This window comes from Miniopterus natalensis, chromosome 15 (genome assembly GCF_054644295.1).
Source record: "Miniopterus natalensis isolate mMinNat1 chromosome 15, mMinNat1.hap1, whole genome shotgun sequence".
Taxonomy (NCBI): Eukaryota; Metazoa; Chordata; class Mammalia; order Chiroptera; family Miniopteridae; genus Miniopterus; species Miniopterus natalensis.
Window position 1 is genome coordinate 20,791,466 of NC_142095.1, and position 26,396 is coordinate 20,817,861.

Genomic DNA, 26,396 nt, shown 5'->3' on the forward strand with positions numbered 1-26,396 from the left:
TCTTTGCCTCTAAAAATGAATGATTCTCAGAAGACAAGGTGATTTTTTTCTCTACTTCATAACAGAAACAAACTATTTTTCCTTTCTCAAGTGTAATAAGATGTGTGTGGTGCTTTTGAAGGGCCTGCATTACAAACTGAAAAGCACCTCTAAGCACATGTAGAGCAGAGGGTACAATGGGCACATTTTTTTTCTCTTCCTTTTTCATTCCTTTCTTTTTTTTGGTAAAGTCTGTCGTAGGCAGTTTATGTTGATAAGCAGACAACCCTGAAACTAGCATTCAGTTCTAAAAGTTGCATTACCTCCACATTTAAACAGAAAAATTATACCTGGGGCTTAGCAGATTTTTGGTAATTGTCTGAGAGCAATACTTTTCATATGGTTGTTTCTTAGGGTCCTAGGGTCTTACTGCAGTGTTTGTAATAGAAAGTGGAGTGAATGGAAGGGTCTCGGGTTCGATTCCTGGTCAAGGGCATGTACCTTGGTTGCAGTTTTTGTCCTGGTCAGGTTGTGTGCAAGGAGGCAACCAATTGATGTGTCTCTCTCACATCGCTGTTTCTCTCTCTCTTCCCCTCCTCCATCCCTTCCGTTCTCTCTAAAAATCAATGGGAAAATATCAAGTGAGGATTAAAAAATATGTGTGTGTGTTTGTCAAGGACACATTGTTAAATATGGAGTTCCCATATCTAATACAGGTTCAACTTCATTTCATTCCAGTCATGCTTCACCTAATTGGTACATAACCTTCCTAATTATAATTTTTAATGGTTGCATCATATTATATCAAGTTGATTTATCATTCTGCCCTTTAGATATTTAAGTAACCTGAATTATTTTTCAAAGGAGTAGATTACATTTCCAGTGTTACATTCAATAAATTGGCTGGTTTATGTTTTGCTATTAAGTTTAGACCTAAGTCAGACCTAACCACTTTAACTTTTTTTAACTTCTCTGTTTAAGATAGTATAATGTGTGAGTAGAATCATAGGGAGACGTCAGTCTAATATTGCATTCTCTCTTTTTTTGAAATATCACTATAATTGATTTTATTTAATTAAAAATATTTAATATAATTTAATTCTTAAACTTTGTCACACAGAGAAGATATTAATGAGCCCCTGTGAACTGATTGTCCAGTTTCAACAATTATCACCATTTTTATCATTCCTCAGTGTTTCTGGAGTATTTTGCAGCATATTCAGTATGCATTACATTTTCTTTGTGTCAGATGTCTTTTCAATTCTAAACAAAGTTTAAATGTTGCATATGACTGGTTTCTTAAGTCTGTAACAGTATCTCCCTCTCTTAAAAAAAAAAAAAATCTATGTAAATTGTTAAAGAAATTCATTTGTTTTGTAGAATTTTCCCTGTACTAGCTTGGCTAATTGTATCCTCTTGGTGTCCTTTAGCATGTTCGTCTATCCCTTATTTTCTTCTGTAAATTGGTAGATTTAGAATATGACCAAATTAATGTTTCATTTATAAAGCATTATGTCTCGATCATTAGCTTTATGCCTGTTAGGACAGGAAATATTTTTTTTGTATCCACTCAGTTTGGCTAGCACAGTGCTTTGTACATAGTAACCATGTCCTGACAGTAGTTCTACATCTTGGCTCTGAATTAGAATTACTATTTAAAACTACAGATTTCTAGGCCCCACCTCCAGAAATTTGTAATTTAATTTGTCTGTCAACCTTTGAGTTGGAGGGGAAAAGACTGGCAGAGTAAAGTGAATCTATCTTCATACACTTCAGTTATTTATTTATTTTTTAATGAATCACTGTTCTAAGTAATTCTCACCTTTGGTATGCATCTGATTCATCTGTGTAGGTTTTCTAATTTAATTTTTAACAGGCAACCATGGTTCACAATTTAAAAGGAATACAAAGGATATAATGTAAAAGTTGTCTCTTCCACCTCTAGCCAAGTCACCCCCAAGTCATCTGGTTTCCCTTACTCTAACAACCATTATTTTCTTCTTTATCCCTAGAGATTTTTAGTACATTAGACCACTGTTGTGCGTTTTATTTGCCCTCTCCACCTCCAGTATCTTGAGTTCATTCTACATCAGTATTTAAAGGGTACCTCTGCCTAGTATTTTGTTACATACCCAGTTTCCTGTTGATATCTAAGTTGTTCTTTTGCTAATACAAACAAAACTCGCAGAGAGCTACCACCTACTATAATGCATCCTGTAGACTTCACAGGTTAAGGGCTAGGACTCCCCCCAAGGCTCCTTACTTTAGATACCAGCTGCAGCTCCAGGGTTACCAGGCCACCCATGCTTCTGACCAACTGGCTATAAATTTCGGATTTCCCACTACCCCCTCATGTTTGATAATTTATTAGAATGACTCCCAGAACTCAGGAAAGTGGTATACTTATGATCACACTTTTTTTATAGCAAAGGGAAAGAAAATCAAACCACCAAAAGGGAGAGACTCAAGATGAGGTCTGAGAGGGTCCCAGACTTGAAGTTTCCATGTCCCCTGCACACACTTCCTAGTGTATTGGTGCTCAGCCAATTTCAGTGTCAAGATTATTTATTGGAGATTCAATTTATAAATATTAAATTTATAGATGTGTTGAATTATGGCCACAAGATTGAACTCAATCTTTAGCTCCCTCCCCTCCTCAGAAGTCAGGAGGTTAGGTGGTCAGGCCAATACCAAATAACTCCCAGCCCCAACCCTCTCATCACATGGTGGTTCTTTCCAGCCCCAATCTGGAACAATCTAGGATCCTACTGTGAGTCACCTCCTTAGCATAAACCCAGATATGGTCCTAGGAGCTCAACGTGAATAACAAAGACTCCTATCGTTCAGGAAATTCCAAGGGTTTAGAACCTCCCAGGTACCCAGGACAAAGACCAGACAAGTTCTTTATCATGTAACACCTACATAGCATGTGCAAATACAGGTGTCCCAAAAAATGTATACACACTTTAACAGCTGATTCTGTTACATTTTGAAAATGAAATGCATTTTAATAAACACTGGCTTTATAATTATTCAAAATGTGTATACATTTTTTTGAGACACCCTGTGTATCAGGGTAAATTCTCCTTCCTCTCTCTCCTTTTTTCTTACACCTTCACATGATTTAATAATCAAAACCAGATGATACAGCTATAGCGGAGAAGTCTTTCTCCCACTTAGTAAAACTTAGGCAGCCCACTCCAAATAAATAACCTTGTTTCCATGTATCTTTAGTGTTTCTATATGCAAATAAAAGCAAAACAAATATGTCTTCATTTCTTCTCTTTCTCACACAAAAGGTAACATACAGTATAGGCCATAATATAACTTGCTTTTTCCACTTAAAAATATATCCTGGAAATGTATTTCATATCAGTAGAATGTGCATTCACAGTTTTGCTAGACATTAACAAATTGCTCTCCCACAGAGGTTATATTAATACTTCATTTATTCTAGGCCCTACATAGTTTCAGACGTCTTGATTTTTTATTTTATTTTTCCCCAGAATCCACAATCTTTTTAATAACAAGGTAGGATCTGGGGTTAATTTTTGTAGCCACTGCTGGCCCGTCGGCCTCTTGCGCGCTCGAACTTCCGGCCCTTGGATCGTGCGTGGGTTGGGTGTGGCCGTGAGGGGTTCCAGGGGCCTTGCCAAAACGCCTGTGCCCCTCTCGGCCCTTGCGAGGACCAGAAAGCAGGACAGTGCCACAGCCCTTGGGGGAGTGCAGGGCCAGATGGTCAAAGGTGAGGCTCTTGCCCCCAGCCTTGAGGATGCGGGTCGGGGCGCGGCTGCTCACGCGAAGTGCGCACACCTTCCCTTTGGGCACCTCCTGGACACGCACGTCTTTAGGTACAGTCCCCACGGGCACCGCGGTCTTGCCTCCCGGCCGGGAAGCTTCACCCGGATCATCTGGGAACGGGACAGAGGCGGCCGGTTGGTGCGACTCTTGAACAACCTCTTCAGCACCTCTTGGTTGAAGGTGGAGTTGGTTCGTCTGGCCAGAAACCTGTATAAGTTGACCAGCAACCTTAGGTAGGTGTCCTGGCTCTTGGGCTCCCTGCGCCGATCCTGTCTGTGTTGTGGCGGATGGCGACCCCCACGGCGGTGCCTTCTGTTCCACCAGGTCCGGAAAGAGCCAGGCTTCTTGAGTTTTGCCAGTTTAAGAGATCAACAATGGTATATCTATGTAGTTTTAATTTTGATTTCTCGTATTAGGTTGAACATCTCTATTTAAGAGACATTTGTGGGGGGGGGGGTTCTATGAATTATTTGTTTCTTTTTTTTGCCTATTTTTCTAGTGGATTGTGTTTTCCCCTTTTATGTTTGTTGTTTATTTCACTTTGTGGTTATATTTCTTCAGTATAGACATTTTATACACACACATGCATATACACATACACACACACATACACATACACATACACATACACATACATATCCTCACCCGAGGATATTTTTTTTCCATTGATTTTTCTTTTTAGAGAGAGTGGAAGGGAAAGAGGAGGGGGAAAGAGAGAGAAAAACATCGCTGTGAGAGACGTCTGTTGGCTGCCTCCTGCTTGTGCCCTGACTGGGGTAGGGATTAAACCAGCGACACTTCAGTCTGTGGGTTGCCACTGTAACCACTGAGCCAAACTGGCCAGGGTGAAATTTAATATTTTTAAATGGTTAGATTTATGAAATGTTTTATGTCTTCTCAATTTTTGTCTTCCCTATTATGAGACTATGCTTTAAAAACTTGTGTGGCTTCTTCTAATATGTTTAGAATTTTACTCTTTTTATTAAGGTATAGTTTAGATATAGTAAAATTTACTCTTCTTAGTGTACAGTTTTGTGAGCTTTTACAAATGCATGCAGTCATGTAATGACTACCACAGTCCAACACAGAGCATTGCCATCACCGTAGCAGTTCCTTTGTTCCCCTTGGTATTTGTCCCCTTCCCAGGCCCCCAGCTCCTAGAAGCTGCTTATTTCTTGCTGTCCTTAGGTTTTGCCTTTTGCAGAAGAAATATAATCATTCATTATGTAGCCTTTTACTTAGCATAGTGTATTTAACATTTGTCCATGTTGTTAATGTGTTCAGTCATTGATTGGTTTCTTTTCTATTTACTTAGTATTCTGTTACATGGATTTACCACAGTACATTTTTCCATTTTCTTAGTTGAGGGATGTTTGGGTTATTTCTAGGTTTTGGAGATTACAAATAAAGCCAGTATAAATGTTCATGTACAGATTTTTGGCGAGTTTTAATTTTATTGGGTTAATACCTAGAAGTAGGATTGTTAGGTCATACATTAATTGTATGAATAGCGATAAGCAACTGTAAATTGTTTTTAAAGGGGTTGTATCATTTTGTATTCCCACCAGTAATGTATGAGAATTTTAATTCCTCTGCATTCTCTCCAGCATTTGGTATTCTCAGTTTTTATAAAAAGTTATTCCAGTAGATATGTAGTAATAGTACCTCATTGTGTTTATTTTTTTAATATATCTTTATTGATTTCAGAGAGAGGAAAGGAGAGGGAGAGAGAGATAGAAACATCAATGATGAGAGAGTCGTGGATTGGCTGCCTCCTGCACGCCCCCGACTGGGGATCGAGCCCACAACCCAGGCACGTGCCCTGACCAGGAATCAAACCCTAGTCGCCTGGATCCTAAGTCGATGCTCAACCGTTGAGCCACACCCTGCCAGGCTCTCATTGTGTTTAAATTTGCATTTTCCTGATGATTAATGTCTGTATATCTTCATGTCTTTATGTCTGGTTAAGTGTCAGACTGTTTACATCCTTTGTCCATTTTTTAAAAATTGAGCTTTCCTGTTGAATTACATGAATTGTTTATTTATTGTGGATATAAATCCTTTGTCAGATATCTGATTTGCAAGTATTTTCTCTAAGTCTGTGACCTATATTTTCATTCTCAATGATGTCTTTCAAATAGCAGAAAATTATTTATTTTGATGAATTTTAATAAATCAGTATTTTAATCTATGGATTATACTTTCGATATTGTCTCTAAGAAATATTTACCTATTCCAATGTAGTAAAGATTTTCTCCTAGTTGTACATCTAATCTAGGTTGTGTCCCATTTTGGGTTCATTATTGTGTATAATATTAGGTAGAGGTCTGAGGGGGAGGTGTTTGTTTGCGGTTGTCTTTTCAAATGGATTATCCAGTTCTGGACTATTTTGTTGGAAAGATTATTTTTCCTCAGTTGACTTGCCTTTGCACCTTCCTCAATCAATTGACCATGTATGTGTGGATCTATTTCTGGACTCTTTGTTCCATCTCATCAGATCTATATGTCTATTCTTCTTCCATTATCGTACTCTTGATTACTGTAGCTTTCTAGGAGTCTGAATCCTCCAACTTCATTCTTTTAAAATATTGTTCTGGTTCCTTTGCCTTTCCATATAAATTTTTGAATTATCCTGTGCATTTCCACAAATACCACTGAGACTTTGATTGGTCTTGCATTGCGTCTGTAGATCAGGGGTGGGGATCCTTTTTTCTGCCAAGGGCCATTTGGATATTTATAACATCATTTGTGGGCCATACAAAATTATCAACTTAAAAATTAGCTATGAAAAAAGCTCTTAGATTTATTGAATTTCAAGTCCTGCCTGCAGTTTCCTGGAAGGGCCAGACCAAATGATTTCTCAGGCTGTATATGGCCTGAGGGCCGGACGTTCCCCACCTGGTTAGAGTGAGAAAATGTTTATATCACACACACACACACACACACACACACACACACACACACACACACACACACGGGTGGGCAAAATTGGGTTTACCGTTGTATGTGAAACAGTTTATTTTTGTATTATTATTTATTTACTAATTATTGTATTATTATTAACCTTCTTTTGCCCACCGCTGTATAGTAAAAATGAAAGCTTTTGCAATTTTTTTTTTTTTTTAATAAATATCAAGATCACATAGTTTTTGAGACAGTTCAATTGTGAATGCTATAGTTATACAAGGCTGTTATTTTCAATCAGTGAATTAGGAATTTGCTTGTGATATTGTTTTGAGCTTGACTATTAACATAAGGTTAAACTATAACTATTAAAACCTATAAAGCATCATTTTCCATTTGAAACTCTTATTTAAAATACTGTACATGACTCAGGGAAGACTAACTTTGTATTGGTAATAATACAATAAATAGAAGTGCTTGGCAAATTTACTTTCTTTTGTATTTGCTGCCACCACATGGCAAATTAATAAAATTACTATGTCTATTACATTAATATGGTAGTAATAAAAGTAATGGCCCGTTAATATTTTTTTACAAGGCTAATTTGTTCACAAAGAGTTTTGACAAGAGGAGAATAACAAATTTAATATGTTTAGAACTGTAGCTAATCCACCAGAGTGGACGGGGTGGCTTTTATCTTCTAATGTACAGGAAGGGCATATTAGAACATAGCAGTGTAATCACACTGACAGATAGTAAAATTGGGTGATTCTTTCAGAGTAATAAGAAATGTGGTGGACAGCATACTTCTTTTAAAAACACACACATATCTCTATTGATTTTAGAGAGAGAAATGGAGAGGGAGAGGGAGTTGAAACATCTGTAATGAGAGAGCCATCATTGATTGACTACTTCCTGCACGCCCCCTACTGGGGATCGAGCCTGCAACCTGGCATGTGCCCTGACCAGGAATCGAACTGTGATCTCCTGGGTCCTAGGTTGATGCTTAACTGCTGAGCCACTCCTGGCCGGGCTGGACAGCATACTTTTATGCAAGTATTTAATTCTCACATTTGTTTTAGGTCATTGCACCTGAGAATTATGGTTCCAGAATATTTTAGGCCTAATTTTATTTATTTGAAAGCAAGCCATTTTACTAAAACTAACTGTTGGGATAAAATCCTGGAAAAATTATTATATAAGAATTAAAAAATAGAAGCAACCCAAATGTTTAATCTTAGGAAATTGGTTAAATACAATAACATATTACTTTTGAATATAATGTATATACAGTCATTGAAAGTGTTTTGGAGGAGTATTTAAGGACATGGGTAAAAGTACACATTGTTGAGTGGAGGAAGATGGGGAGAAGCAAGTTACTAAGCAATAATCACAATTTTTTTTTTAAAGTGCATATATAGAAAATAATTACCAGTGTTTCTCTTTGGGAGATATTGTGATTTCTTAAGTTTATGTATTTCAAACATGAACATGTTTTAAATACTCAGAAATTGTATGATTTGAATATTTTATAGACAGTTTCTTAGGTTAAGACACCCCCATGGAAGTATGATTGTTGTAGGGAATATATTTGAATAGTTCTATTTTTAAAAATGAGAATGTCTTGTTGCTAGCAATTCTGAGACTCAGACCCCACTTTTGAGTCTCTTCTGAGAATACAGTAAAGATTGGTTCGTATATAAAGAAAACCTTTTAAAAAAACCTCTGTCCTTGTTACACAGATTAATAATTTTTTTTCTTGTTAGAACGGTAAAACGACGTTCTGAATTAGTAAGATTTTTAATATTATCAACTAAGTCAGTGTTTTAAGGTACTAGTTATTTTTATAACATAGCCCTTCATTTCTAGTGTGAGCATATTCTTGCTTTTGATATCTGTTTTCTGCTACAGGCCTGAGAGTGGAATTGAAACAATACAACTACTGCTTCCACCAGAGGAAAATAGTATGGGGATTCCTCTTATGGTAGGTTATTTTCCAGTGGTCTCTCTGCAGTAATATAGGTACCTCTTGGAATTAGTTTGTTGCTATTTATGCCTCCTTGTAACTTAAACTTAGCTTTTATACATAAGTGTATGTGTATATGAAAAATACTTAGTATCAGCTGAAATCCTTTGTTGTAGGCACTTTGTAAGTGTGGTAGGCCAGGTATTCCTGGAAAAGTTAATGTAGCAACTTAATTAAGATGGATTTTCAGTGGAGGGGGTTTAAAACCTAATTTAAAATCTCTGCTGTGGCTTGGAGAAGAGAATATTAAATAGTAGAAAATAATGGTACTGCAAATAGTTTATTTTATCTTGAAAAACTAATAAATTACTATATGTTTTCATTTATCTCTTGTCCAGTTGTACGCATCACCTTGTTTATAGCTAATTCTCGTACATGTTATAAGTTTGTGGTACACACTGTAAATGTTATTAGCTATTAAGTAATCACTGGGAAACTTCAATTATATGAGCGACTCCTGTGTTTTAGTGAAAGTAGTTAGAAAAATCTTACAAAACTTAGAGATGTTAGACTGAAGGTACTAGTGAAGATAATATAAGTTAGTTTGATATCATTGACATTGTTAGGCTTCTTTGAAATTCAAGCATATTGAAAGATTCTGTAGAAAGGAAGAAACTATAACCCAGTAATTGGCTTCTTTACCATTACTAAGCTGCAACCTGCTGTACTTTTTGTTAAATATTTTATTATCCAAATGGTAATGCTATTTGATATTAAGTAGACTTCATGCAAAGGTGTTTCAAAACAAAAACAAAAAAATCACTTTTTTTTTTCCCCCTATAATTTGTTCTTAGTTAAACATTTTTTAAAGAAGAGGAGGGGATTAGAAAGCTGTTATGTTTAAAGCTGAAAGATTTTACCCATCTGTATTCTGGTAGGAGGGGAGCAGATTATTGGGAAAACATTGTTTACTAGGTTTTGTTCTTCAAATTGGAATAATTTCTATCATTAAAGATTAATATTCTCTTTGGAAATTCTGAGTTCTCTATGAATTAACCAATTGTGAATCTTTATCTGGCCTTTCAGGATTGTCTGCCAAATTAAATATCTAATCTATCTATCTAGGTATGATGCCTCTCATTTTTTGTTACCTTGAATGGCTCTTGCTGACTAGAATTTCATTGGAAATTCACCTCCACACCTTATTTCTCTTTTTTATAATCCATTTTTCTAACCTCTGGCTCAATTAAGGCTTTGGGTGAATCTTGAACTACTCCTATCCTAATTCAGTCAAGCATTTGGGTAATGGGTGGACAAGTCAGAAAAAGAAAAACTGAACTTAAAATAGTAAGAATAAGATTTGATTGGGAAAATGTTAACAAATAGCAGGCACTGTCAATATCATATTGTCCATTTAATTTTTCTTCCTTGAAAATGCATGTTGGAGACCAGTCACAAACTCAACTGCTTTTCCTATGTGATCACTGTATAAGTTGTAATTTTCATCTTTCACCACTGGATGGTGCTTTTGCATTGATTTCTGCAAACTTTCTAAATTTACATAAGGAACTGTTTTAAAATTCATCATAAAGAACAGTTAAGCTAAGACAGTGGTGTGTAGTTGGTCATATAGAGGGGCAAATAAAAACTAGTGAATCATAAGCATCTTTTGGACATAATATGCAATAATTATTTTTAAAGTGATAATGTCACAAATGGAAGGAAGTAATACTTTTCATTTCTGTCATCTTAATTTTGAAAGGGACTTCCATCAGATGATACTCAATTTTCACCAACTCAAAAATGCCATATGCTTCCTTAACAACTGCAAATTTAACATATCTTAGGTGTGTGATGTGTGGGAAGAGCCAGCTTTGGAGACAGATGGGCTTGGATTAGAATCCAGTTTTCTCTACTTCTTAGCCATGTGATTTTCTTTTTTTCAATGTTTGACTTGTCCAGCCCAGATTTTTATCTGAAATTACAATTAAAAACTACTTTGCAGGCAAGTTGTTACAAATGACTACACATAAAGTGCATAGAACCATCAGATATTCAAGTTGGCTGGGATTGCCATCCCAGCCCCATATGAGCAGCCAACCTCATTCCATCTTCAGGTAAAATAATGCTAGACATTCTAAGGTATGCTAATCTCTTTTGTCAATGGCACTTAACAAATGATTGCCTTTAGTCTGTTTTAAGATAAATTACTGATGACTGTTGTTTTTTTTCCCTTTTAAAAATAAATCTCTAGAGTTCTACTAGTTCAGTACTAGTGTGTTGTGATTAATTCATAATGGTGTGAAAATTAAATTTTTGAAGTAAAATGCTAAGATTTCATTTTTCTGTGTTGTACATAACATATTGTTGGTTGCCTGCTCTGGCCATAACCCGCTTCCTTCCTTTCAGGCCCCCAGTTTTGTTTGGATGCCCACCTCTTGTCCCACACGACTTGGAGAATCCCTGATCGTGTAAGCTAATCATGGTACTCCTACTCTGCCTAGCAGTGATTTCTTTAGACAGGGACATGTGTGTCAACTCTGGTCACGTGCGAGGGAGAGTCCCCCTTCTACTGCACAGTATGTGTCTGATATGATACCTTGAATTCAGGCATCTTGTGACTGTGAAGGGAATTATCCTGAAACCTATGATGACTCTGTTAGAGAAAAGCTGGGAGTAGCCTAGATGTCCTGTGTGATAGCTTTGAGTAACTGAGTCAGTCACCTTAGAGCCACCTTACTTCACTTCTTGTTATTTATGATAAGCCCCTTTATTGTTTAAATCAATTGAGTGTAGCATGCTATTTTATTTTAGTTAGGATAGCCCTAAGAGTAAAGAACAAACATTTGATAGTCTATTATGCAGAAAAGTAGACACTTTGTGGAAGGCCCGTTATGATGTAATGATGAGCCTTACAATTTTAAAATCACATTAGAATTATATTGGCGTCAAAAGTTTTATAGATATTCTTCCAATACTGAATGTTCTGATTGTGAACACAACACAAAAAATTCTGTAATATAATAATGAATAACAGATTTATCCAATTAGTAAATAATGACCTAGTTATTAATTCTGACAGGGGCCCTTCTTTCCATTGAAGAAGTTAAAAATTGTCTATAGCTAAAGGAATCGACATTGTTTTATTCTGAAGTAACGTTAAGTTTTATAAGCATAGCTTTTTACAAGTTTATCAAGGGCATTAAAATCTATTTATGCAAACAAATTCCATACCCAAAATACATTAGAAACACCCTTTCCTTATTTCAACAATAGAAGTTGACAAAATTTGATAACATTAGATAGCACTCAGGTAAACTATCTGCGTCATCACTTAGATTTTAAAGTAGATATACATTGAGTATATTTGTCTCCACTTTTCTGAGGTTTAGAAAGATGTTACTCATTTTCTTTAGTATTTTCCAAACAACTACTTTGAAATGGACTTGGTGTATGCAGTCTCAATTTGTGAGTGAAATAACTAGTGTACACTTCAGCTACTGATCTTATTGCACTTGTGGGAATTCCTTGGCCATCTCATGTAATTACTGCTTATAAAGGTAAACATTGGGTAACCATAGCAACTTATTTTTAAGTTGAAAATTTTCTCCCTTTAGTCTTTAAAGTCAGTAACTTGATACCACATTTACTCCAGTGTCACCACATTATAGAAACCACAATGAATTGGAAATAACCTTTCCTCAATCTTTTTAAAGGGGAGGCAGAAATTCAGCCTGTTTAAAATAAAAATTTTATACTCTACTAATTTGTAAGATTAGGCCTAAGTTGTCATTGAGCCTAATTTAGGCCCAAATTGCTGAAAGATTAATTGTGCAATTAATAATGTAATTATATTTCAGAAGTGTGTTTATCCTGGACCTGATAGCATATAAGTCATATGCCAGAGATGCTGGTACTTAACATAAATCCCAGCCGTAATTATACAAATGAGAGACAGATCAAATACGATATTTGAAATAACACAACTTAAAAAACTCTATTTCAATCTGGCCTTCAGTCCAGTCTGAATGATGAATGTTTTTGCTTAATTTCAAACTACTACTTGAGGTAATCAAAATTTTGAAGAAAATAATCTCACTTTCAAAAATATTGCTTAAGTGCAGTACTACATACTTGATAACCAAGTAGTTTTTCCCCCCCTTTCTCCCTAGTTTTAGCATATTGGGTATATTTTAGAAAACTGCCTGTATTGTTACATTCAGCTTAACATTTTTTGCTTGCATACTTTTGAAAGGATATAATTGTTTCAAGACTCAAATCTGAAAACAGTCATTTGAATATTGATTTAGACCTTAAGTTGTCATATATAACTTGAATCTACACTCTTCCTAGAAAGCCTCTTCCATCTCCAGTGTTAACTGAAACTCATTGTTTTCATAAGTAATACTGCTTCTCAGTCGATAACTGTTCCTGAACTCACAGCCAGTGTATCTCCAGAATGTCTCTCCCCCCCAACACGCGTGTGCGTGTGTGAGTGTGTGTGTGTGTGTGTGTGTGTGTGTGAGAGAGAGAGAGAGAGAGGAGGGAGGAGGGAAGGGAATGGAGTCAGCATTTTCCTAATCCTCCATTTACTAGTCTACCTACCTATGAAAACCTTCCTTCTCTTGAGGTACATGCCATCCGTCCCAGTGAGCCTTCTGCTTCTTGTTGCTATTGTCTCAAATAACACTCCCTGTTTCTACATCTGGATCATAGTTGCCTCAGCCGTCTAGATGATTTCATCTCTTTGTAGGTGACATTTAACAACCTCTACACCAACGATCCTCTCCTTTTGGCTCTAACCCCATAATTCTAATGACCACATCACCCAACTTGTCTCATATACTGAAACTCTCTTCACGTCCACACTTCTGTTATTTCCAGCCTAGGCCCCACAACCCATTACTCTCAACTGCTGGGTCCTTTTCGTTTTCCACTTTCCCTGTTCTCCTGCACCAGTTAACTTACCCACATTAACCCTCCCACACCTCGTTTCTGAGGACAGAGATCCTTTCTTAGAACTCAAGATAATTTTTCCATCTCCTTTCAAAATCCTCCCATTTTTTTCTGCATCTGTGTGATCTTCCTTCACCCATTATTCTTTCTTCAGTTATTCCTCTGTCCTGTATCCTTCCCCGCTTTGGGCAGTACTACGTCTTCCAACCCATGAACCCAGTAAAGCCATCGCAGTAAAGCCATCTGCTCCTGGGCTTTTCTTTATTGGAGGTTTTTGTTACTGATTTAGTCTCCTTGTAAGTCATACGTCTGCTCGGATTTCTATTCATGATTCAGTCTTGGTAGGTTTATGCTTCTGGAAATTTATCCCTTTATTCTAGATCGACCAACTTGTTGCATAGTTGTTCATGTCGTCTCTTCATGATCCTTTCCCCACTTTGGCATCAGTTGTAATATCGCCCCTTTCATTCCTGATTTTATGTGTAAGTTCTCTTTTTATCAGAGTCTAGCTAAAGGTTTGTCAAAAAAAACTTTCTTTTCATAAAACCAACTCTCAGTTTTGTTGATTTTTTCTTTTGTCCTTTCTATTCTCTGTTTTATTTCCGCTCATAATCTGTATTATTTCCTTTTGCTAACTTTGGGCTTAGTGTGTTCTTTTTATAGTTCCTTGAGGAGTTAGGTTATTTGAGATCTCCCTTGTTTAACGTATGTGTTTATCCTGGTAAACCTCCCTTTTAATAGTACTCCTGTGGTATATGCTGTAAATTTTGGTATGTTATATTTTTGTTTTTGTCTCAAGATATTTTTTAATTTCCTTTTTGATTTCTTTGATCCATTGGTTGTTCAAAGGTGTGTTAATTCCCACTTATTTACTAATTTTCTAGTTTCTCTGCTGTGGATTACTAGTTTCATTCCGTTGTGGTCATAGAAGATATTTGGTATGATTACAATCTTAAATTTGTTAAAATTTGTCCTGTGACCTAAGGTGCCATCTATCCTGCAGAATGTTCTGTGCGTGCTTGAGAAGATTGTATATTCTGCTGCTGTTGGGTAGAATGTCTGGTTTATATCTCGTGGGTCCATTTGATCTATAGTGTTGTGCAAGCTCACTGTTTTGTTGTTGATTTTCTGTCTGGATGTTCCATTCATTATTGAAAGTGGGATATTGAAGTCAGCTACTATTGTACAGTGTATTACTATTTCTCCCTTCAGTTCTGTCAGTGTTTGCTTTATATGTTTAGGTGCTCTGATGTTGGGTGCATATATATAATTGTTTTGTCTTCCTGATGAATTGACCCTTTTGTCATTTGTATAATGTTCCTTTTTGTCTCTTGTGACAGTTTTGACTTAAAATCTATTTCGTCCGATACAAGTTTGCTATCCCTGCTCTCTTTTCATAACTATTTTCATGGAATATCTGTTTACACCGCTTCACATTCAGCCTATGTATGTCCTTAAATCTAGTGACTGTCCTGTAGACAGCATATGTTGGATCTTGTTTGTTTATCCATTCAGCCACTCTGTCTTTTGACTGCTTAGTTTACTCCATTTACGTTTCAAGTAATCTTGATAGGGAAGAAGTTACTATTGTTATTTTGTCTACTCTTTGTTTTTTTCAGTCTTAAAGTGTTTGTTGGTCCCTCTTTTCCTTCCTTGCTAACTTTCTCTTTCATTGATTTTTTTTTTTGTATTGATAAGCTTTGATTCCTTTTTCTTTTGTTCTTCTATTAGTATTTTGTTTGTGGTAGTTATGGGGCTTACGTAAAACATTTTATTATAAATAGTCTATTTTAAACTAATAACTTCAATCTCATACAAAAACTCTATACTTCCACTTCACACCCCCTACACTTCGTTATTGATGTCACAGTTTACATCTTCAATATACATCTTGTATATATCCATTAACATCGTTTTATAGAGTTAAAAATTATTTAGCCCTGGCTGGGGGGCTCAGGTGGTTGGAGCATCTTCTGTACACAAAAAGGTTGTGGATTCAATTCCTGGTCAGGGCACATACCTAGGTTGAGGGTTCAGTCCCCAGTCTAGGTAAGTATGGGAGGCAACCAATGGATGTTTCTCTCTCACATCGATGTGTCTCTCTTCTTCCTTCCCTCTCTCCCCCGTCTTTAAAAAATTAATAAACGTATCCTCTGTGAGGATAAAATGATTATTTACACACCACCGTTATAATACAACAGTACATTGTATTTGTCTATATATTTACCTTACCAGCAACTTTTGTGCTTTCATGTTTTCTTGTTAATATTTAGCATACTTTCATTCCAACTTGAAGAAATGACTTTGTTAAGCACGTCTAGTGGTGAACTCCGCTTTGGTTGTCTGGGAAAGTTATTATCCTTTATTTTTGAAGGACAGTTTTACAACCTGTATATCTTACTCTTGGTTGACAGCTTTGTCTTTCAGCACTTTCAGTATATTATCCCATTTGCTTCTGGCCTGCAAAGTTTCTGCTGAGCTATCCTCAACAGTTTTATTGGGGTTCTTTTATATGACAAGTACTTTTCTCTTGCTGCTTCAAAATTCTGTCTGTCTTTTTGACTTTTGACAATTTGATTTTAATGTGTCTTGGTGTGAATTTCTTTGAGTTTATAGGGGTCTGTTGGACTTCCTTGATCTGAATGTCCATTTCCTTCCCTAAATTTGGGAGGTTTTTGGCCATTATGTCTTTGAATAAGCTTTCTGGACCTTCTCTCTATTTTTTTTTTTTTAATGTATGTATATCTTTATTGATTTCAGAGAGAAGAAGGGAGAGGGAGAGATAGAAACATCAATGATGAGAGAGTCATTGATTGGCTGCCTCCTGCACGCCCCCTGCTGGTGATCAAGCCCACAACCCGGGCATTTGCCGTGACCGGGAATCAAACCTAGATCTCCTGGTTCATAGGCCGACGCTTAACCGCTGAGCCACGCCGGCCAGGCACCATTTTAAAATGTATTTACTAGAAAATTTTAAATTACATATGTGGCTCACTTATTACTTTTATCAGATGGCACTTGCTTACTTGGGAAGCTAAACTATTATTCTTGTATTGTAAATAGTTTTAGTGTTTCGATCATTTTCTCTGAAATATGAACATCAAGAGTAAGTTTTGATATTTTCTAGCTAGTAGACCTTCAGTTTCTTTGAGAAAGCACCCTTCCAATAAATTAGAAGAGGAAAACTTAGCAACAATGAAGTTCATGGATAGGTGTTTTTTTTAGAGAATGGACAATTAGAAGGTATCTTTATATACCAATTACAGTTAATAAACTCATATGGAGCACTCTTACCAATGGCTGAATTAATGACAAGTATAGTCCAGTTGATTCTTGAACAACACTGGTTTGAACTGCGCAGGCCCACTTATGTGGGGTTTTGTTTTTTTCCTCCAGTGAATACTGTCGGTCCTTAGTATCTGTGCGTTTCACATTCATGGGTTCATCCAACTGCAATTTGAAAACAGTAATTTTTCATCCCCACTGCATATTGAGAACACTGTTTACAAGGGTTCCCTTTTGTTCATATCCTTGCCAGCACTCATTATCTCATCTTTTTTATATTAGCCATCCTGAAAGGTCAGTAAAATCTCATCGAGCGTTTCCCTAATGTTCAGTGATGTCGAGCACATTTTCATGTACATGCCGGTCATTTGTATGTCTTATTTAGAAAAGTATTTAGTTAGGTCCTTGTCTATTTTTGAAATCAGGTTACAATTTACGTTTGAACAACGTGAGGTTAGCCCCAGCAGTCTGAAGTATCACTTTTGACTTCCTCAAAACTTGACTGTTGTGTCCCTCAGTTATCCACAGGGGACTGGTTCCAGAACCTCCTGCAGATACCAAAATCTTCAGGTGCTCAAATCCCCTACATAAAATGGCATAGTACACTGCATACATTAGCCCTTTGCATCTGTGGATTCCCACCCTCAGGTCAAAAGTACTGCTTAAGCTGTGGCTGATTGAATCTGTGCATGTGAGCCCCTAGGATATGGAAGGCCACTTGTATACTTAGTGAAAAAACTCTGCATATACTTGGACTCATGAAGTTCAAGCCCGTGTTGTTAAAGGGTTTGCTGTTGAGTTATATGAGTTCCATATATATTTTAGATATTAACCCTCTATCAGATGTATGGATTGCAAGTATTTTCTTCCATTTCATGGGTTGTCGTTTTATTTTGTTGATGCTTTTTGCTGTGCAGAGCTTTTTAGTTTGATGTCGTCCTACTTGTTTATATTTGCTTTTGTTGCCTATGCTTTTGGTTTCACTCAAAAAATCATTAGGTTGTATAAGGCCTTTGAAGGTGAAGCTGATATATGACATTTTGTACTTTCTTGGCATGGTAGTTATAGTAGATTGCAAATATTAATATTAAATATATGTTGAGTCACTTGCCATTGTAATTTTGGTGAATGTTTTAAAAATAAAGTATTCTTGCCAAAGGTTTTTAGGTTATTTCAGTGTACTAGAGTTTGAGGAGGATTGAACCAAATTTCACTGTCCCTTAGGAACTCTTTTACACCCACCTAGAATTAGGCAACTTTGGGATTAACACTTTGTTTTATATACCAATAACATTGTGCAGTCATGTAATATCACAGTTTGCAATTATGTAATAATTATTTGTGTGTAAGCTCCATTACAAGGCTTGACATTTTAATTTCCTCAGTCTACCAGAAATCCTGGCACATAGTAGATGATGAATAAGTATAGATAAATGGATGAATCATTGACTGACTCGATGTTACTGAGTTTCCATTTCCCATATGTAAATTGGATAAGAGTATCCACCAATGGTGATAGAGAATTTAGTGAGAATATTTGTGATAATTGTTTGTTTCGTTTTCCCTCTGCCTGTTTTTCTTTGCTTACTCAGGATAACGTAGTGGATTGTTCGAGCCATTTTCTGATCGGTTATTGTTTCTATTACAATTTGTTGCAGTTAGTGTTTGTAATTCATTTTATTTGTTGAAGAACTTACGTAGCTATACTGTATTAGAGTATGGAAGGTGGAAGAACAGGCTGGAAAGATACATACTCACTGATGATTAAAGGAAGAGTGGGAGTATCACTTAGAGTTAGGTTCAGCTCCAAGTAAAAGAGAGTGGAAGTTGCAGTGATTAAACAGGGCAGAACTGTTTCCCTCTAATGTTCAAGTTGGGAAGTAGGCAGTGCAGGGATTTTATGGCAGTTCTGTTTCACAATCCTCAGGGACTTAGATCCTCTCTAGCCAAAGTTTTCTGGAAGCCACACAACCCCTCTACTTAAAATACTGGCCAGAATTTTGCCATGTGGCTCCCAGCTGCAAGGGAGGCTGAGAAGTGGAGTGTTTGTGGTGCGGCTCTGTACTTACCTAAAAACTGAATGTCTTAGCGTACAGTAATGGGAGATGGAAGAATGGATGCTGAATATAGGTCTTTGCAAAGAACACATCAGACTAATCATTGGTAATACTAATAATGTGTTAACAGTATGCAGTATGTAATACTATGAATGATGGAAGGATTAACAGTTCATTATCAAGCATTGTAACATACCTACCAGTTGGGTCAAACCGCTTGAGATTCTCAGGTAATATTGGTCGTCAGCCATTTTGGAAATATGATTGGGTAAATACTTTTAAATGGTCTAGGTTATATATAAATACATTGCATGCAGAGAATTAAATCGGACCTTTTAAAAGGATTTTGAATTCATCATTTTTTAAAGATACAACTGACCCTTGAACAATGAGGGTTTGGGGCTGAACTTCCCTCTCCCTGAACAATTGAAAATCTGCATATAATTTTTGACTCCTATTGGTAGCTTAACTACAATAGCCTACTGTTGACCAGAAGCCTTACTGATAACATAAACAGTCAATTAACACATATTGTTTATGTTACATGTATTATATACTGTACTTTTACAATAAATAGCTAGAGAAAAGATTAAGAAAAGCATAAGGAAGAGATAATACCTTTACAATTATTTATTGGGGAAAAAACAAACCCCTCATATAAGTAGACTTTTGCAGTTCAAACCTGTGTTGTTCAAGGGTCAACTGTATAACTGACATTTTTGCAATGGCTATACAAATCACATGGAAATCTGACCAGCATCGTAGAAAGCAGTAATTTCTTAATTTTGCCCCTCCTTCTACCCCGTTTTCTTTTAAATCTGTTCATAAGACTTTTTAAAAGTATAGTTCAAGATGATTGTTTAGACCCTGCCTGGTGTGGCTCAGTTGGTTGATCATTGTCCCATGCATCAAGCGAGAGGTTGGTTGCCTGTTCAGTTTTCCGTGAGGGCACATGCCCAGGTTGCGGCTCCATCCCCAGTAGGGGGCGTGCAAGAGAAAGCCAGTCAATGACTCTCATCATTGATGCTTCTCTCTCTCTCTCCCTCTCCCACCTCTCTCTGAAATCAATAAAAAAAATAAATATTAAATAGAATAAAAATAACTTGTTTAGGAATATTATCACAATAAATACTATATTCCTTTGTTACCCAAACTTTCCACAACCATTACAGGTTGCAAAGATCTTGGGGGGGGGGTGTGTACGTACACTTAGTGGAAGCAGAATAGATTAGAAAGAGCATGTTTTGAAATTAGGCACAACTTTACTAATTTGCATGACTTTGGATAAAGTACTTAATTTCTGAATCTGTTTTTCCTGTATAATATGAGGATGTAGCAAGGTTATTGTATTAAATTACAAAGTATAAGCACCCTAGCACATCATAAATGTTCAAAATAACTATTACGTTTATTAATAAAAATGCTAGTTGATAGAAGAAAGAAAGATTGAAGGGGAACTGTGGTATTGTCTTTGTAATTCTTCTGTTGGGAAATAACCCCATCGTTGAGTAAACAGAGAAGGGGGGAGAAAGCCAACTGTAAATTGAAAGTTTTTGATAATTGTAGCTTTGGAAATATTAACTTTATAGGAGAGGGAGATTTTTTGCTTTCTTTGTGTTACCCTTTGTCTTTAACTTAGATAATTCAGTACCAGGGACTTTAAACAATAGTTTTTATGTTTTTAAAAGATTTTAAGACTTATTCCATTTCCATATGGGAAGGTGGAATTATTTCATTTCTTTGGTGAAAATCCAAATGATCCATAGAATTTTAGAGTTAGATTTCTAGCTAATGACATTTTAATTTTTTCCTTTAAAAATATGACTTGATTAAATTCCATAATATAAAAATTGTTAGTAAATCTTAAATTTCTTTTATTTCAACTTCTTTGCATCCTTGAAAATAACATACATCTGGTAGATTTTAAGGGATCTTGGTTAAAAATAAGAATAAAACCTTAGGTTCATGGCTTTTATATTCTCATAAAATATTTCTCCTTCATATTTCTAACTCGTACATGGGTTCACTGTAGACATTCTTAATGCAGCTGTCATTATAGAGTTAAACATTTGCTATATTGTAGCATATGAAAACAGTTAAGCTGCTTGAAATTGTTTACTTGCTAAAACCAGTGTTAGTCAGCAGAGGCAGTACACCAGATTTCCTTGTGGCTTTTAGTGGAAAATGTTAAAAAAGCACACTCATTTTTCAGTTATAGAATTTTTCAGTTTGATCTGGATTAGTCACAGAACTGGCATGAACCTTCTAATTGTGAAGGCAGTCCAAATGCACAATTTTTTTCTGCTGCTAGAGGAAGTTACATCTCGAGCAGTAGCTCAGATCTCTGGTAAGTGTAACATGTGAGCATTACTAGGCATTTCATCCTGCGGTTCTGCAGTCTTTGCTGTTCAGACTGTTGCTCAGTTGGAATGCTTCTGTGGGGCCAATCCTGAAGTTCTATAGATATTTTTTAAGGACCTACCCGTTTGGAGGTGTCAGTGGCGTTTTTCAAGATCATCTGAGTACCAGGAAAGCGTCTGAAATCTACTGAAAAGGATAACTGTAGCGGTTTTCACAGTGGAAGGAAACTGTATTGGCACAGAGGCAGATGATTGAATAAAGTAGTTGGCTCAAAGAAGATGCACAGTCTGCTGTTTTTTCCTCTGAATGAAGACTATTTAGTGGAAGCTGTATTCATGTGGAGATCAAAGGAAACACTGGAATGATAAACTACTGGGGTTTTCTCTCTCTCTCTTTTTTTTTTTTTAAATGAAAAGCCTGAAGCAGTAATTTGAGCCCAAATGCCTTCTAATTCCTTCGCGGCCTGCCTGTTCTATTAGGATTCCTGCTAACACCATTTCTGCCTGGTGCCTGTGCCCTTTTGCTGGAGCAAGCACAGACAACTGCCTGAGGAAGAAGGAATGAACACTCTGCCTTGCTTATGCTATCGATGGGAATAAAGCTATCTGTGTTTCTGCTATTATATGGAATATCTGGATTAATCAAGCTGTATTCTAGTACCAAGAGTCCTATTGTCTCCTGTGATCTGACTCATCGCATGTAAATGTACTGCAGCTTTGCTATTAATGCAGAGTGTTGTATTTTTTTCTTTCCCAAACACAGAAAGAATTGTCCATCCCTGAGCTGCATTTTAAAAATTTGTGCTGAGCTCTAGATGTTTTTTTGTGTGTGTTTTTCTGGATAGTATCTGCATTAAGCCTTTGAAGCTGAAGAAATGAAGACAAATTAGAAGTGGAAACAGAATAGTGAGATTTTAATTTTTATTTTCAATTATAAGCAAGCCAGTTACTGGTAACTATATGACCTTGCAGACAAGAGTGGGTATAGCTGTAATTATCTCTGTCACAGCAGTTGTTTCTCATTTCATTCTGCATTGCGTGGTGGTGTCACCCAAAACAATGATCTTTTTATGCAAGTAAATTTCTGTGAGACAGAGAGCAATGTGACTATTTTGGTAGAGGTAAAATATTTTTAAATGAGTTTGTACTGGACTCATTTTTCGTTAATTGACATGTTGATGTGAAATTTCTTTTAAGTATTGCAATAATCCAACAGAAAATAACCGAATTTTGTTGGTTTAGGAAATTTTAAGTATATGTAGTCATAATTTTAAACTTCAGTTTTTCCGGTAGTACTTAGTAACTTTAGAAAACCAGCTGCGCTGTTCAGAGAATGATTCTAAGTGTCTTACAGAAGAGGAGGAAAAACTACTTGTGCTCTTCCAACTGTGACTTTTATCACATAGCTTGGAATTTAGTATTTTAAAAGAGCGAATGAGTCGAGTGTGTATTGTTGTTTTGGAGGAGGTAGAAGATGAATCTCCTGCATTCATTTCTAAATTGCCACAGGAAAATAAGTCCCTACATGCTCCACCTTCTGGAAATGTATTGGTAAGATATGAGAGTTTATATGTTTACTGTACTCTATTGAACTAGTAAATTTTATTTTGTAAGAGTAAATGTGTTAGTTTCCACTAGTTTCATTAAAAACCCGAATAAAAGCAATATAGGTGTGTAAATATGATTCAGTATTGTATATAAAATGCACACACTTCTGATTTTTACTTTTTCAGATGTTTAGATAACATTTCAGACTTTACTTGCTGTCTCTTAATCTCTTTAAAAGACTTTTAGAAAAATAATTGAACATAGTAGTTATGGCAACCACGTTTCTGTTTTCATTTTGTGGTTTTAAAAACTGATGTCACAATAATGAAGAGCTCTGTATTTTAGGAAAGGTTGACTACTGCCAGCAACACCGAGGCACAGCCTTTTCTGTAATGAATTTTATGTATTTACATGCAAGACTTTTACACGAAAAGAATCAGACTTTATTCTTAACCTTATTTTTAGGAAAGGTTGACTACTGCCAGCAACACCGAGGCACAGCCTTTCCCGTAATGAATTTTATGTATTTACATGCAAGACTTTTATAGGAAAAGAATCAGACTTTATTCTTAACCTTATTTTTAGTGCTGTTGTCAATTGGCTTGTAGTTTGACTGGTATATAATACGATACCTTATCAGAGAGGCCGTGTTGTTGATTGAGAAATTGTTATATTTAAACGTGCACGTGCTTTCTTTCCTCTTCGTGTTTTTCAGGTATACAGGTTTTTTTGGTCTCTGAACAGTAGTGATTTTCATCAATTGTCAGCTTTTTCTTTCTAAAGATTTATATCTTTATACACGTAATGCTGACCCATGCACGTACTTTGATGCCACAAACAGAACTTTTCAAAGAGGCCTTCTTTGCTGGGCCTCAGTATTGACTGGGGACTGCTTGTTTGACAAGTTTTGTCTCAAAAGTAGAGGTTGAGATTTCACCCTTGTATTTGGCAGAAACTTTGTTTTTACCATATATATAAACAAAAGCCTTGCACTTGTTATTGTACCATCTAATTTTGGTAATTTTGAATTCATTTTTTAAAATTAGGCCTCCCACCCCCAGGAGGAATTCTGTATTTCACATGATTTGACTTGATGAAACTTTTGGTTAATGTCAAAAACCAAGTGATTATTGTTGCTATATAGGGAAGAAAAATTTTAGATTTAAAAGTTATGTGGAGCCCCGGCTGCGTGGCTCAGTTAATGGGAGCATCATCCCATACACCAAAAGGTTTAGGGTTTGATCCCCAGTTGGGGCACATATGGGAGGCAACCAATTGATGTTTCTGTCTCACATTGATGTCCTCCCCACTCTCTCTCTCTTTCTCTCTTTCTCTCTCCCCCTTCTACTCTCTCTTAAAAAATCAATAAAAACTTTATCCTCAGGTGAGGATTAAAAAATAATAGTTTAAAAGTTATGTGGAACTATCTTTAGAATCATCCATGTGCTGTGATTAATGTTTTTATTACTCTCTTATATTTTAGCCATCACTGGTGCAAGCTATATTTAATGGAGATCCTGATGAAGTTCGAGCACTAATATTTAAGAAAGAAGATGTTAACTTTCAGGTAAAACAATTAATTCACTGATACCTGCCTTTAAGCCTACTTTTAAAAACCCTTTCCTAGAGTTAAGATTTTTATTAAAAAGACATAACAATTCTATAACAGTTGTTTTAAATGAGATTAGAAGTATCTTGGGGCAAAAAGAAAGGGACTGGGTGAGTATTCAGGGTAATGACTAAACTACAAAAGAATTAGAAGCCAATGAGGGATGTTTGTTCCCCCCAGCTTTTTACTTTGAAGTTTTTCACAGAAAAGTTGAAAAAATACTCAATACATTTTGCCACGTTTGCTTTCTCTCTCATACTTACACAGGTTAGATATATATATATTTTACACATATATACACATATTTTTTCTTCCATTTGAAAGTAAGTTGCAGATATCTTGACACTTCGCTGTTCATTACTTGTGTACATTTCAGATGAGGGTTCTTTTTTGTGAACTCGAAATAAAGACATTTTAAGTTTGTAACATCTAACTAGATTATAAGATCACATTTTCTTTCTGTAAATAATTCTGGTAAGCATTATACACAAAGACTCATCTGTTTTGAGTCTCTCAGTAAAGAAAGACACATTGTTTGAAAAGTCTCCAAATTTAAAGATAATAGTGGATTTGACATTCAGGACTGGCATGAGGGAGAGTTTTAGAAAGAGTGGGTATATAGATAATTTCCTCTCTGTGTATGTTTTCCAGTGGCCAGTAGTTCCTTTAATTTACTAAACTGAGGTTGAAAATAGATAATTTACTATAATATCAAATTCATTAGTCCTCTGAATTATGGAGGATGGGGGGAGGGCATGATTCATAAAGTCACTATAGCAACACTGAAACAGCTGACCGGGAAAGGACTGGTAATTCTAAGAAAACCCTATCCTGAAAGCTCATCTTGAACTCTCATCTTTCTTTCATACAACATTACTGTGACCACTTAATGTTAAGTAGATATAAAAAGTATTTGATATTTTAAAGGTGGGTTATTTGAATAGATTTGAATCTTTAGCTAAAACGGTTAATCTAACGTTGGGTATTGATCAAAATCTTATCATTACATTTTTTTCTGTTAGGAATAATTAGAAAATATTTTCTAAAAGATTATTCCTAATCCATAAAAGAAAATTACGTTTTCTTTTTCTCCAAAGTTTTTATTTTTACTTAAAAAAATTTTTTTTTTTACTTTTTAAAATATTGTTGACAGTATTACAGATGTCCCCCATTTACCACCCTTTGCCCACCCCCCTTCCCTCAGGCCACTATTGTCTGTGTCTATGGGTTATGCATATATGGTTTTTGGCTAATCCCTTCACCTTCTTTCATCCAGTATTTTGTCCTTAAGCCTTTTTTTTTTTTTTTTTTTTAACATATCTTTATTGATTTCAGAGAGAGGAAAGGAGGGGGGGTGGAGAAAGAGAGATAGAAACAGAGAGTCATTGATCGGCTGCCTAGCCTGCAACCCGGGCATGTGCCCTGACTGGGAATCGAACCCCGATCTCTGGATGCTAGGTCGATGCTCAACCGCTGAGCCATGCCCTGCCGGGCCTTAAACCTTCTTAAGTGAAACTTTTAAATTTATGCTTATTGGAAACATGAACCTAATTCAGGATTTACTTTTAATTTTTATTTTTTTTAGTTTAAATGAAGTGCCTGGTCACTTTACCTAATTGAGATATCCTGGAGAGTCTACTTTTCTTAGGATAGAAAATAATAATGACTTATGAAAAGGAGGAAAACAGCTTTCTGTTTTGTTTAACTCTAGGTTTTTGGTTTTTGTGCTGTTGGTGGTTTGTTTGTTTTAGCACTAGCAAATCTTATCTTGGTGAGAAAGTTTTGGACTGTAATCCTACTTACCATGAGTTAATTTGTCCATCGTTGCAGCCAACACTGCTTTTCTACTATATAAATTAAATTATCCTAAATTTTAAAAATTTTATTCAGAATCATTTTTGAGCATCAGTTTATTCTGCTGTAATGTCTTT

General features: G+C 36.0%; 1 protein-coding gene and 1 pseudogene across 7 annotated transcripts in view; one reads left to right on the forward strand and one right to left on the reverse strand.

Annotated features, from left to right (window-relative positions):
• ANKRD28 (ankyrin repeat domain 28) overlaps positions 1 to 26,396 on the forward strand; it is a 116,626-nt gene that overhangs the window by 15,407 nt on the left and 74,823 nt on the right. For 2 of the 7 annotated variants that reach the window (XR_015715698.1, XM_016219721.2), the window contains exons 1-2: positions 21,305 to 22,859; positions 24,340 to 24,423. Coding sequence is in view for 5 of the 7 variants with exons in the window: in XM_016219721.2 (XP_016075207.1) it covers positions 22,743 to 22,859; positions 24,340 to 24,423 (201 nt within the window). In the remaining 2 variants the exon portion in view is untranslated. The other 5 variants (XM_087824925.1, XM_087824927.1, XM_087824926.1 and 2 more) reach the window with 4 other exon arrangements.
• On the reverse strand, positions 3,482 to 5,450 carry LOC107542407 (large ribosomal subunit protein eL18 pseudogene; annotated as a pseudogene).